Source organism: Larus michahellis, chromosome 8, assembly GCF_964199755.1.
Source record: "Larus michahellis chromosome 8, bLarMic1.1, whole genome shotgun sequence".
NCBI classification, from domain to species: Eukaryota; Metazoa; Chordata; class Aves; order Charadriiformes; family Laridae; genus Larus; species Larus michahellis.
The window spans coordinates 17,058,540-17,072,998 of record NC_133903.1 but is presented as its reverse complement, the minus strand read 5'-3'; the positions used below and the strand labels follow the sequence as shown (position 1 = coordinate 17,072,998).

Genomic DNA, 14,459 nt, shown 5'->3' with positions numbered 1-14,459 from the left:
TAATAGGAAGAGATGATAAATTACACATGTGGCTGTCCAAGACTGAGGAAAGGTTAAATGAGGAGGGTCATTCTTACCAGTATGTGATGGATATTTGTAAACACATGGGTTAGAGTTTTTTTTCATATGTGGTCACAAAGATGCCTGAGATTATATACTTTCACTTTGACTGAAGTGAAAACGTGGGTGCTTGCTGTGTGTTTTTCAATATTACTTGATCAGTTGCTTGGAAAAAAAAAAAAATTATTTGAAAACTGCAGATGACAGCATGGTGTCTGGTTTTTACTTTACCTTTTAAATGTCAGGCTGGGAATTTTTAAGAACGACCAACCAAAGAAAGTTGCCCGTGCAGAGCCCACCAGCTCACAGTAGGTTTGCACGTGTTTTTTAATTGATTTAGGTTTACTTGCAGGGCTCTGCGCGAGGGCATAATTAGCCCGTAGGATTGCCCTGGTTTAAATAAAATGCTGATTTAGCATGTCAAATCCAGACTACCTGCGTTATGCAAGAGGGAAAGAATTTGCCTGATTGTAGTCCTGTCAACACAAAGAGATTGCACCAGTGTAACAAAATAGACTTCTAAAGGCTTGTTTAAATTGGTGCGTGCTCTTGTCTGGGTTCTATTAAAAAAATGTTAGTACCGAGAGCCACAATAGCTCACTCTTACTAAAGGCCGGAGCAGGCTCTGGTTGCATCAGACTATTGTTTGGTTTTGTGTTTTTTTTCATTGGAATCATTTTGTGCATCCTGCATGCTTGCTATTCATTGTTTCGAAAATATCAATCAAAAAGATAGGTGGCATCTTCCAGTCCCAAGTGAAATTTTCCTGGGTGGGATTTCTAATCAACTCCTAACTACTCTCAATCTGGCCGCGCCTTTTTAGTTTAAGATAAAGAAATCCCTCTTCCTGAGAGCTTAGAGCTGACAAAACTTTTGCTTGGAGCCTCTCTCTTCCACTCGCTAAATTCCGCCTGTGTTTTGCTGAGGCTGGTACGGCCCTCCGTAGTTCCTGAGCTATGCCAGCCAGTATGTGGGCAGAAGAAAATCTAATACCTAAGATGTGTTTCTGGGATGCTTGTGGCTTTGTATAATTTTCCTGTCTAGAGAAGTGGAATTTTTCTTGAAAAATTGTCATCTTTCCCTAGATCTGTGTTTTAGAATGCTACTATTTTATAATGTTTAAATAGATTGTTTGAAGTCCTTGCCCTGGAGATAGCCACTGTGCAGTTTTCTGATCACTTGTTTCTCTCACACAGTAAAACGTAGTTTTAAGTTAGAAACAGTTTTTTGTTTATTCGATAATAAAATAAAAGGAGGTTTTGGAAGTATATGCTACATATCCCCAAAGGATCGTTGCACTCTTTGAAATGTCAGAACTTCCCGCATGTGCAAATTCACCAGGGAAACATTGACAGATGCCTGATGGAAAGCTCAGATTGAAGAGACTTTACAGGAAGCTTCTCCCAAAGACTTCCTCCATCATCTTGCCGACTTCCATGCTGTTATTGTGGCCTGGCCACCAGCGATAATTTAAGTACGGGGATGCACATAATGCAAGGAGGTGTTAAGGAGGAACTCCTGGGTCTCGCTACATGGTCCTGAGTTTATTGAAGTGGAAGGCTGGTCAGAAGTTAAGGTTGGTTATTGCCTTAGCCATCTGGGTTTGAACTTTGAGGGACTTTCTTGTCAATTATGAAGGGGTCGGGGATGGACACACCAAACCCACATTTGCACCTTAAACAAGAAACTGGAAGAAAACATCTCTTTAATGTCTTCAAAAGACTTTACAGTGTTGTGACCTTATCATTTTTCTTAAGAAGAGAGTCCCTAGCATGCCAAAACAGGCATGTTGTATATCTAAAGTGTATTTACATCTGCTTTACATCACTGCAGCCATGCAAAGCGGCTGTGTGTCTCCATACCACAGCTCACCACCTACAGTGGTATAGCAGTGAGCAGTGCAGAGTGGCTTTACCAGGGCTGGGATTCCTCAGTTCTCGTCCCTTCTGCCCCTCTGCTTCTCCAGTTTCTTTGCCGCCGGCACCTCATTTGCAATCCAGCCAGTAAACCAAATGTTGAATTTCTAAACAGGCTGTATTTGTAGTTAGATTTAATTTCTAATTCATTATTCTTTGGGTTTATTTTCAGAAAAGGTATTCTGTGGTAGGAATATTACAATTTTTGAAGAAGTTTGAACCCCCTGAAGAAGCCGTGCCCCTGTGTGCTTGGTTGGCTCTTGGTTTTGGCAGCTGTATTGTTCAAAAATTTATTTTTCTCTCATCATGCATATTCCTTCCCAGCTGTTAAAATTAACACAGAGGGCAAAGGGGTAGTTAATAAATGTGGAAAATAACACCAATAAGATAACAGCAGATGCTCTTTCCCACATGTAATTGCATTGTGGCATTTGTTTTCGCAAAGGTATCACAGAGACCGAGAGTTCAGGAGAACTTACTGAAGGATTGAGCAGGGCGAGTGAAAGCCAGACAGTACCTTCACCAGTTAATGCCAAATCTCCTAGAGCTAGAATTAGGCCCTTTTTGCCTATCACATCATAGGCACATTGTAGATCTCTTAGGTTTTATGAGGAATCCTTAGGATAGAGATAATCTTTAATCTGCGGCACGTTACTAAATTTGCTGGACTTCAGGCTTCCCTTACGAAGCATGTGATTTACCCTACCAAGATTTGAGGAATCCCAGGCTTACCTTTTGACTCAAACCTGACCTGTATTGGGTAAAACATTAGTTCAAAACCCAGAGTCATTCCAGGGAATGGGCTCATCTGCTGTTCTCTTTCAGGCTGCGGTCGGTGGCACTCGGACACTGGGAAAGCTGAAAGTAAATCAGGGCAGTTGTAAACCCCAGGGTAGGGATCAGTCTCGCTCGTCAGCCTGTCTTTCATTTTGCCAGTAGAGTTTAAAAATACATATGTAAATATATTCCTGAGCCAACAGTGGTAGCTAGACCTTTGCGTTTGTGCTCCATGTCTGTGCTGGATTTGCCGAGGCCTTTTTCTGCCCCATGTTTTTTGTTTGGGGTTTTTTTTTATCCCACACAGGTGAGAAGATGATAAAAGAGGCTGAAGGAGGATGAACCAGCAGCCTGTGACTTTATTTCTGTAGTTTAGCTATAAGTGTAGATTGTGGGTTTGGGTACAGGGTTCCCCACTTAAAAATGGCAGATGTTGAATGCCAAAATTACACATATGTTGTTGATCAGCATTTTTCAAGCCCACTGTTGTCTGTTAGCTGATCAAAAGTAAGTATTTTGCTAAACAAAAGAGGTATAAGACAAACAGTGGTTTTCCATAATACAGGAGATGCCTCTGGTTTTTCTGGCTCTTTGCAATTTATCTTTGGACATTATGAAGATAGGTCTGAGGTTTTGGGTTTTTGGAGTTTCTTTTGTCTTTTCTGTCTGTAAAGTTCTGTTTCTTATTATCATTGTTCTTCTTTCCAGAAACCTAAGATAACAAGTTGGCTCGTAAATTCCCTTTCTAATTTTAGCCACAGGAAATGTTGCTCCATACATTCAAAGTGCTTTTCCAGGTAGGCTGGTTTATTAGAATCCAGGCGTTTTGGGTTGCGTGCTTTTGTTTGCACTGGGCTGGAAGTGGTTTCTCTGGGTTAAAGGGTGGGACTTGCTTCGTCGGAAATGCAGCTTTTCAGGTTGGAGAAAATTACTTTTATTTTTTGTAAAGTCATCCAATGTCATCTTACGCAGCCCTGCAGTGTGTGTGGCAGACGATGCCTATTGATTTAAAAGACAGTGATGTGCTTTTGGTTTCCAGCTTTATTGCTGAAATATCTCAAGATAAAAAGCTGAAATTCACGACTACAGCAGGGCAATTCTTAAGAGTATTCTTAAGGCTTTAAAAAAAAAAAAAAATCTCATTAATTTTTTTTATGTCATTCTACATAGCCATTTACCAGACCGGTAGGATGTATTGTGTCTGACTTCCCTGGCACTTCCACCACTGTTTTCCAAGAAGTACGGATATCATAATTCGGGGGTTTTTAGGCTGTATTTAATAATGCTGAAGTGTTAGTAAACCGTTGTGGTGTGTAACGTTGCACACAAACCATATGTCACATGGAAGTGGTAGAAATTTGCAAGCATTTTGTATAGGGGTTATAAGAATTAACATAAAAGTCTTCCTTAATTGTGCGTGAAGTCTTCTGGCTTTGGCTCTGTAGGGACCAGGTTGCTTTCAGGCGTGAAGATGGCAAGAGGAAGGGACTGTGCAGTGCAGGGCACCCCTGCCTAGAGTCTTCTGTGCCTTGCAGCACTAACCTCTCCTGCTGGATTTGAGACATGAGGTCCCTGTGCTGAGGGAAAGGTGTGGGTTTTTGAAGCCTGCCCCTGGTACCCGGAGGAAGGACGGCAAGAGGGAGGGGATTCTGCCCCTCTGCTCCACTCAGGGGAGACCCCCCTGCAGTGCTGCCTCCAGCTCTGGGGCACCAACAGCAGAAGGACACGGAGCTGTCAGAGGAGGCCCTGGAGATGCTGGGAGGGCTGGAGCCCCTCTGCTGTGAGGACAGGCTGAGAGAGTTGGGGGTGTACCCATAGACCTTCACATGCCTAAATTTGTGAAAGCCAAAAGCCTAAAGTCGAGCTTCAAAGTTGGAGTGACTTCATCGAGTTGTGATGTGGAATAACTACTAGAATGTAGCATTTCTGCTCTCACAACTATGAGAGGACAATTGACTGAAAGATGTTTTGCAGGGATATGGCAACCCCTTTCATTGCCCAGTTTGTATTTACCAGGTGCTGCTGTTAGGGAAGGACGTTCCTCTGAGCTTTTGCTTCTCTTCATTTCAACACACATAAGTATTGTAATCATTAAATTATTAGAAGTTTCAAGAAGAAAGACTTGCTGAAGTTATTTCTTAAGTGTAACAATCTTTTGCCAAATTAAAATTGCAAAATAGAAGGAAAAAAAGAAAGTAATGACCCATATTTACGTTTAAAGTACATGCTTCTTGGTACTGCATCCAGCTTGGTTAGTTGGTCCCTCTCTGCAGATGCCTCAGTTGATCTGTGTTAACAATGGAGCCTGTCTAGAAAAAAGTTTTTAATTTTCCTATTCATCCATTTTCAGATCTGCTCTCTAGTGGAATACAAAGTGAAAGTTTCTGTCCTTCGGTTTCTAATGGTTATGTATTTTGAGCAGCATTTCATGTTATAGCTGTACACTGTGGGCAGTTGATGCTTTTAGTCCAGTCTGGCTGTGCAGCGCTGCCAGGCCCTCAGGGTCGGTGGCCTTGCTGAGCTTTTGCTGGTTCTGAGGTTTCTTCTTGTGGTTTAAAGCACCAGTTCCCAGCTTAATAGACAAGAGCGTTGTGCTGGGGGGGGAGGAAGAGGTTTGCATGAACGCTCTGTGCAAGAGTGCATCTAATAACGTGAGAAAACAGTCCCCATAAATACAGACTTGGCAACTATTGAATTTTAAGAATGAATTTTAAGAATGAAAAATCATCTTTAGATTCAGCACAAACTTGGACGCAAAGGATACTAAAGCTCTTGGATTGATCGTATACTCTGTATTATTTCTTGCATAAACGTTAGGTTAGGTTAGTACCTGAAAAATTATTTAAGCTTTGACAAGGAGAAAAAAAAACAACATGGAAAAGTTAGGAGAGAGGTGCCAAAAAGAAACTGCAATTAGAAGTACATTGCTGGTCACTTTTTTTACTGTTATTTGCCTGTCACATTACATTCCAGAAATTGCAGTTAATAAATTATTTTACAGAGCAAGTCAGAATCTAACGAAATTGTATGGCAGCATATTTTATTGTATGAGGAAACGTAAATGCAGGTCTCTTGTTTCCTTTCCCTGGAGTGGCAGTGGCTGAATACCAGTATTTTTGCTCCCAGATTTTTGGCTAAGTGCAAAGATGATGTCTTTAAAAGGCATGGAGAAAACTTTTTTTATTGTATTTCTAAAAAGAGAAAGCACGAGCTGATTGATTGCAGAGAAGCATAAACCCAAAAGTGAGTTACCACCCATCAGTCAGAAAGAAAGGAGCTAAAGCCAACACTGAACTGCAAAGCTTTTTTTTTTTTATGATCTTGCTATACCCCTACTACTTATTTTATCAGTTATATAAAATGAGATATTAAATTATTGAAAGATAATAGCTAAGACTCTTCATGATGGCAGAGACTGTGGCAGGTGATTAAAATGACTTTCTGGATGGAAAGTAATTCTTGCTCTCATGTGGGAGTGACAGTCACTGGTTTTCACAGGATGAAACAGTTTTCATCCACGTTCTAATTTTGTGAGGTAAGAGACTGCAAAAGCAGAAGGTTGCAAAATTAGAGCTCAGTTAGTTTTGTAAATTTATACTTAATTATTTGGAAAGAAATATGATTAAATGATGAAATTCTGTAGAGGCTAAGGGAAATGATAGAAAGATAAATAATGAAAGAGAATTCTTACTATAAAGCTATTTGGTAAAAGGGGCATAATTAATATAATTTGGATTTTATTACATCAGTACGAGGAATGTTACTAGTCTTACAGAAGAGGGCTGTGTTCTGGGAAGTAGTTATTCTGAAAAGGAAGGTCACCTGTTAGTTAAATGCTGTTTCCTTGTACTGCAACTGAAAAGGTGAAGCGATTCATGAAGAGAAGAACAGGAACAGATAATCAGAGTGGGATCATATTTTTATTAATTGAATCAGTAAGGCAATGACTGAAATATTGCCATCAGGTTTTGGTGTCTCTTAGTGCTGAAAATGGTTTCAAAAGCATTTGAAGTTCATTAGATAGAGATGTGAGAACGTATGACACATTTGCTTTGCCAGAGAGAAAGTAATTTTCCTGTCTGCTATCAATAGAGGGCTAAAAAGTTTCAGTTCTGTACAGGTGAAGAAACAAAAATTGAAACTTGAGTCTTATTTTACCAAGGAATTGCTTCCCAACTCTTGTGTTAATTCCCCATCTTTTGAGATCCCCTGTAGGAGAAGACATCTCACCTTTAGAAGGTGCGTGGAGGGATGCCCTCTGGTTATGTAAAAATCGGATTAGACTGGTGTAACAGCAACTTCTGTCCTGAAGTCATAAGGATAAATGAACTGGAAGAAAGGAAATTAGTGACTTAATAAGTACTTGAAGGACCAAAACTTCTTTCCTTTCCCTTTCCCTGTTCCTTCCCAGCAAGTGACTTGCCACCAGTGACCCCAGACAGTTTTTCTCTAAAGACAGCTACAGTGGTGTGGCGGATGGCAGCGTCACTCCAGCCTTGCCCTGTCCCAGTTTCTCACGCTGCCAAACCCAGGTTGAAGACTGGGATGTTTATACACAGCCTTATTTATACTTTTGTTTATTTTTCTGCATACGGAAAATAACTTGTGGGTGAGTGCATGCATATGATTTTTTTGTTGTTGTTAATAATATTATTTAATGTTTGGGATGGTTTTCTTTTTTTATGCGTTCAGAGAAATGCCACTGATTTAAAAAAAAAAAAAAAAAAAGAGGCTAACTGAAGAAAGGATCCAAGTACAGAAATTTCCTAATGCTTCTAAAATTCAACGGTAGGAGGACCAATAAACCCACTGTACTTCTATGGAGATCTCACCTCTTAACTATTTTGTCAAAAATACATTTTACAGATGCTGCCGTGTCAATATTCAGAATAGCTGAATTCAAGAAATGAGTGTTTTGGCTCAGCGTGCGCATGCTGTTACTCTTTATAACTCTTCCAGATTCTCAGAACTTGAAGATGAGTGAAGGAAACGGCTTGTGTTTCTCAAAGATAAATGATGTAGCTCCTTTTTCCCCAGGGCAGAAAATACTGTATACGTTAAATTGATATACTGGGGGGTGGATTGTTGTAGCCAGTTCCCCGTCTTGGCTTCCAAGAGCCGTCTCTGGAAAAAGCAGAAATGTGCTGCAGGATAAAGCCTGCCGGAGTACGGATTTGCTGTCGGGCAGTTTGAGGTGTTTGTTTTGAATAAATCTGGGGGAAGGGAGTGAGCATAAGATTGAGAATGGCAGGAGGGGGAGAATGGGCGAGCTTTGCCTTTATAAATGACAGTGTAAGCATCTCGTAGCACTTTCTTCATTGGCATGTCTGGAGTTACATCGTTACGCAGCAACACACATCAAAAATTGCACCCTGTTTGCTGGTTTTCACATAAAATAGCAGCTCCTCCGTTGTTGCCTTATTCACTTAATATTGTTGCATTGCCTAATTGATATAAACGTGCTGCGTGGTGGTGTGAAGGTTTTTCGCTCCATACAGCTTTTGTGTGGAAAGTGACAGTGTTGATGGCACTAATTCACTGGAGATGTAGCAGGAGGAGGAATACTGTTCTCCTATAATACGTTTTAGTTACATTGATACAGTTCTTCTGAGTTAATGGCCCGCTTTTTTTTTTTTATACCCAAATATTTCAGGCTGAATGTAGGAGTTGCTTTGCAAAGTGTCGCAGAGTTGCAAGAATACTAAAGGAAAGCAAATTTTCCTAGCATAAAAAGGGTTTAATAACAAACAAAGTATTAGGTAGGCAATGTTAGTGAAGTTCTGTAAAGATGAAAGATTTTTACACCTCCTAATTTTCCAAAACTTTCCCAAATTAATGTTTTTTTCCTTATTTGCTCCCCTGAGACCTTGATGTTGTGTTTGGTGCTAGGAGCAGCCCTGCTGACTTCTTCCCAAAGGTCTGTTGCGATGGTGCAGGATATTGGCTTTTCTTTGTCTTATTTCAAATTACCCCTCTTGAGTAACGCTCCTTGTTCAGCAGACGTGGTGGGGCTGGGGAGCATGAGGAGGTAACAAAGAGATTTTTATTTTTTTTTATACTTGGCCATTTTGGCCAACTTATAATCATAGAATTGCCTAGGTTGGAAGGGACTTTTCAGATCATCAAGTCCAACCATCAACCTAACTCTGACAAAAGCCACCCCTAACCCATGTCCCTCAGCACTACGTCTGCCCGGCTTTTAAATACCTCCAGGGATGGTGACTCCACCAGTGCCCTGGGCAGCCCGTTCCAATGCTTGACAACCCTTTCAGTGAAGCAGTTTTTCCTAAAATCCATCCTAAACCTCCCCTGGCGCAACTTGAGGCCGTTTCCTCTTGTCCCATGGCCTGTTCCTTGGGAGAAGAGACTGACCCCCCCCTGGCTACCCCCTCCTTTCAGGGAGCTGTAGGGAGCGAGAAGGTCTCCCCTCAGCCTCCTCTTCTCCAGGCTGAAGACCCCCAGCTCCCTCAGCCGCTCCTCACAGGACTTGTGCTCCATACCCCTCACCAACTTCAAACCCTGTGGTAAAGCCGGTGGGAGCAGTGTTGGGATGGTGGGTTTGCTGGGAATGGAAGGATGAGGGGTGGAAGGGAGCTGAGGACCCTCAGCCTGCTGCCCTTTCAGGTTGGGGCCAGGGTGGATTCTGCTTTCCCAAACACGTTTTCAATTACTGGCGTGCCATAGCCTTTTCCCTTTTTCCTCAGTGTGGAGCTCAAACTGGAGATAATTTTACTGTGTGCAACAGATTGATGAAATAATTATGTTGTGCAGCACAGTAAGACATAAAAAGTGCCTTTTTGAAAGTGCAAAAAACCAAAGAAAATGTTTGTTTAGGGAAAAAAAAAAGAGGAATAATAGCAGTGGTAAAATAATCTTGTTGCTTTAAGATAGCTTTTAAAAATAGGAGTAGTAAGCTTAATGCTCTAGCTTTTACCGCAGTAAACATATAATTGTAAGCTGATTGCAGTGAATTCCTTAAACAACAACCTCCATGAATATAAGTTTTAAAGAGACAGCCCTACATCTGGAAGCCAGCAGCAGCTTGGGGTTTTATTAAGCAGCACTGCCAAATAAAATCCAAGCGCTACTATAAGCGATATAAAATATAAATAGATTGGCTATAGTGTAACATCTCAAGTAGGCAAGGGAGCCTTCCGGAGCTTGAGAAGGCTGTGAGAAGACCGGAGCTTTCCCAGCAGCTTCTGAGCCCAAGGTTGGGATGGTGGATACAGATGCGGGTTTCTGTGTTGGTTGTCGAAGTGTTCAGGAGCTTAAGTTACTAGTGGAATAAACAGAGAAACTGCAAAATTGCAATTAGTATGTCTAACTTATTTTTATTGGAAAGGTTACAGACAAAGTACTGTCTGTGTTACATATTACAATTGAAAAAAAGTTTTACCAAATATGATTTTCTGTCTGTGAAGAAGGTTATTGACGAATGACCTTATCATAAGGAACAGAAGCCTGCCCTCTTCCAAGGGCTGCAACTTGACATATTTATTTCCAGCTCTCATCCTGCGGACGGAGGCAATCGAGTGCAGTCGATGGCTGTGACAGTCATGTGTCTGGCTGCAGCCGGGTGACAAGTATCAGGAAAAGGGAGGGGGGTGATGTGCAGCTGACCCGAATACAAGCCCGGTGGCCGGCCCGTGAGCCGGAGGTCGGCTGCACAATCCCACGGGACAGCGGGCTCTGGGACCACAAAATAACCAGCGCTTTCCAGTTCTGCCAGCTGATGACCTCCACGCTTTTTGGAGCGCGTCAGTGCCCTTCCGTGCTGAGTACGAGATCTCCCATGCAGTGGCAATAAAATTAACTCATTTGAATTCAGAAAGCAGTGTGATTAGTAGCTCCTTCTTGCTCTTTGTGCCTAGAAATAACCCAGAACATCCTAATGCAAAGTTTCAAAGAAGTAAAATAAGCGATATTCTAAACAGAATTCAGATCTTTTATTTTTTGAACAGGTTTTTTGATACAGCTCAGCTTGATACAACATGGTATTTACCAGCCTGGCCTTTAATATTGGATCTGCCTTCCAATTATGCTTCAATTCATACAACAGTTGCAGAGAGCGTGTGTGGGCGTACGTGCGAGAGAGAGATTGATTTTGTTCTTTAAAAATGTGAAGTCTGCACTAACTATGAAAACCCATCAGAATTTCTAGCACTTAAACGCCATTTCCTTTCTCAGTGTGCTACCAGCATTAAGCAATCTTCACGACGCCTCTCTGACAAATGGAGAGTGCAAGTGGAGGAATACGTGCTGATTTTTCAGAAGTAGAATTAACACAGATATCACTGAAAAACAGGCTGCAAATCCTTTCCAGGAGTAAAGAGTTAATGCGAGAGCTCAAGTTACAACTTGGAAGCAAATATATAAGGTCTTAGCTCTGTTTTTCAGAAGTACATGAGTGAAAATGGAATAAAGAAAGTATGCATCAGTCCTGGCTGTTGCTGTGTGTTGGAGTAGTCTCTTGTGTCTGGGACAGCAGACGTTGGGCAATCCTAATTGCCACTGCTTCACACAGAGCATCTTTATATTCCTGGTGGAATATAAAGCCACTGTCTTTTGTGTGTGTGCTGTATTCCCAAGCCTCGATAATCCTTTGATAGTTACTGTATTTCACATCTGAGAAGTCCAAAGAAGTGTTAGTTTTGCCTTTCTGCCTTTCTGACTGTTCATTTCTTTTTTCTTTTTTTTTTGTGTAGGTTTGAAGACCTATCTGATCTCTGGCCATAAAGTGAAGGAGCCCCACTGTAGCTGTTCCCAAGCCTTGCTTCCTGGCTTGGAGACCGGAGAAGGAGCCAGGAAACAGGGAGCATGGTCAGCTGAGAACGCCGGGGACTTGACAAAGACTCTCAAACATGCGGAAAAACCTAAGGTGAGTTCTCGTTTCAAAGCCAAGCAGCATAGATCTCAAACTGTGCAAACCAGGGAGAGCTGTGTGCGTGAGGAAACCTTACAGGTTTGCTTATGCATTGCAATATATATTTATATATGTATGTATGTGTGTGTATACATGCAGTGACAAAATGAGGGAAGAAAAAAAAACTTTCAAAGGAAAAATGCTTCACCAGTTGATGAGCAATCCCTAGATTAAGGTGAACATTTTTTAAAGGTGGTTGCAGATAAATAATTCTCTTAATATTTCTATTTCAGGACTGAGACGTCAATGCTGCTTTTTCAATGGTCTTGATTTTGTGGAATAAAAGAATATTATTTGGGGAATAAAGAATATGCCTCCCGCAGCTATAACTTCTATGATTTTCCGCTTTTGCTGCACCCTGCTTCTGCTGTTCCTCTATTGTGCAGGTCATGTACCTGTGAACCTTTTCATATGAGTATATAACAGACACCCCCACAAAAAGATAACGGGATTGTTTGTACGGTGGGAGAAAATGCTCCGGTAGGCTATGAGACTGTGTTTTATGTGGTTGCTCTAAAAACCCATATCTGGAACTGAGGGCAATGATTTGTATGGATTCAGCTTAGAGAAATGATGACATTTTGTTATGTTCACACCTCTCACAAGATCTCTTGACAAGGAAATCTGTGAAACAATGTGTATTGCTTCAAAGCTTTGCTGTTACTCTCCATCTTCCAGCTCAGAACAGATTTCCCAAACAACAGATGTCTATTCTCTGTTTTCATTTGTGCTGAGTTCCTCGTCCTGGGTTGCCCGAACTGGGCACGAATGTCAGAGCCACAGGTGGTCATCTATGTGCAGGTCACTGTCAGACTTCTGTGTGTTTAGTCTTGAGATGAGGTCTTCAGCACAGGTTTGAGATTGAGCTGACAGAGCTGATGGAGGCGTGACTTTCATGCAGCTCCATTTTTGCTGCTTGTATGTGTGTTGTCTGGATTAGGAGAGCATGAACTGGGCACCTTTACCCTGCCTCTGTGCCCGGTTTTAAGTTCTGGGATAAAAACATGTGAGTGCAAGTGAGATCAGCTGGAAGGCTGGCCCAAGATAAGTGAGCTCCTCAGAGAGCAAGCCAGGACTGGTTAACTCCAGAAGGTAGCTGTAGCCATCTTTATCCCTCCCCAAAATACGCACTGCTTGTGGTTTGACTGCATACAAGTTGCTGGTGATGCTTTTTTATTCTGTCTCCTGTGTAAGAAAGGATATATTTGGCATCCCTCAGGCATCAGATTTCCAGCTCTCTCTTGTCTTTCAATGAAGATACTAGCAAATAAGGTAGGAAAATGCATCTTGGAGCAGTCAGTGGGTGTCTGTCCAAATAAGCCTGTCTGTGCTGCCCGGTGCATGGCCATGCAGAGGTACAGATGTGACAGTAGGGGCTAGAAATTCCCCTACTGCAAGTAGTGAAGGAAAAACAACGTACCGAGCAGAGCGGCATCACTGAGCTGCTTGCACGTGGAACAGAAGGGAGAGAGGAGTGATTCAAGCAGTAAAATGAAGGATGCTGTTCTGGAGAAGGCGAGGATGCCTTGTTCATGTCAGAAAGCAAAGCAAGCCGTAACTGGGGGACTGAAACTACAGCGAAGTACAGGGCTGACCTGACTGCAGCTAGGATTGGATAAAATTTGTTAATGTGTTAACTTGTTAAAATGATCCAAGTCCAAAATGAAATCTGTTGTTAAGTATCAGCTATGGCCTGTGTTTTTTAAAACACGGGCTGACTTTGCAGAAGGGTAGATAGAGATGCACCGCCATTCCTAAACAGCTAGCATGCCACGTGGAGCCATGCTGCTGGCCCACCATGTTTTGTTTACTGCCCAGTCCCCGATTTTTTGGCTCTGGGACCATCTTGGCTGGGTGTTAATTGCTCTTTAAATGCTGAATGATGGGCTGCACAGTGCAAAAGTGGCTATCCGAATAAGTGAAGGAGAAGCTAAAAGAAGCTGCTTCAGAAGAGCATCTGGGACAAGTGCCAGCTCAGTTTCAGCCTTCTTGGATACCCTGTCTACCCTTGTGCTAAAGCTGCTGCATCGAGTTTATGCTTACAGGTACCTGGCTTTATTCATCACCACAAGCACTTGCAGGTCTGGCCAGTGGTTTCCCAAGCGGCCTCACAACTCTTTGAAAATAGTGTGTCTGTCTTGCCCAAAATACACTGACTGGAGTGAATTTTGAATGACCCCAAACTCAGCTTTCCCTGCGGTCTGATAAGCATCCGTATAATGCATGCCACAAACCGTGTCAGAATGCGTGTAGCATAGTGATGAAGCAATCGCGTGAATGCTGAGCACTTACTTAAAAACGTGTCCTGCGACTGTAGTCGCAGCACAGGAGTGCGACGCGTACTTGCTTCTCGCCGCATGACCAGTGTAGATATGCACCAGCCTTCTCCTCGCTGGGTAGGCTGTTACTGGAGTGATTCTGGACCAAGAAGACCCGGTCAGGCTTTCAAGGAATGTTTAATTTGCCAGCCATGCTAGAGTAGGTCTTACAGTGTTAAAAATAAATATATATATATACATGTATATTAAAAAAATCCCCATGAAGAACAACTGTGAATTTAATCCTAGATCATACACAATTTTTGAAAAGGAATGGGTTTCTTTCTTACAGGTGGGGTTTTTTTGGTTTTTTGGGTTTTTTGTTTTGTTTTTGTTTTTTTTTTTAAAGCTTGCAGCTTGCTAGTAGGGTCTGGACATAATAATTTGCAAAAGAATCATGACTTACATGCCAACTGTTTTAAATACAAAGCTGTAAACAGTGTCAGTGTAGGAGGAGATGAC

The 14,459-nt window shown here is 41.9% G+C and overlaps 1 protein-coding gene across 5 annotated transcripts in view; it reads left to right on the top strand.

Annotated features, from left to right (window-relative positions):
• The window catches only part of ADCY9 (adenylate cyclase 9), an 88,842-nt gene that overhangs the window by 35,807 nt on the left and 38,576 nt on the right, over positions 1-14,459 (top strand). For all 5 annotated transcript variants that reach the window (XM_074598024.1, XM_074598023.1, XM_074598022.1 and 2 more), the window contains one exon: positions 11,462-11,634. In XM_074598024.1, the coding sequence (XP_074454125.1) occupies positions 11,462-11,634 (173 nt within the window). The remainder of the gene's footprint in view (positions 1-11,461; positions 11,635-14,459) is intronic.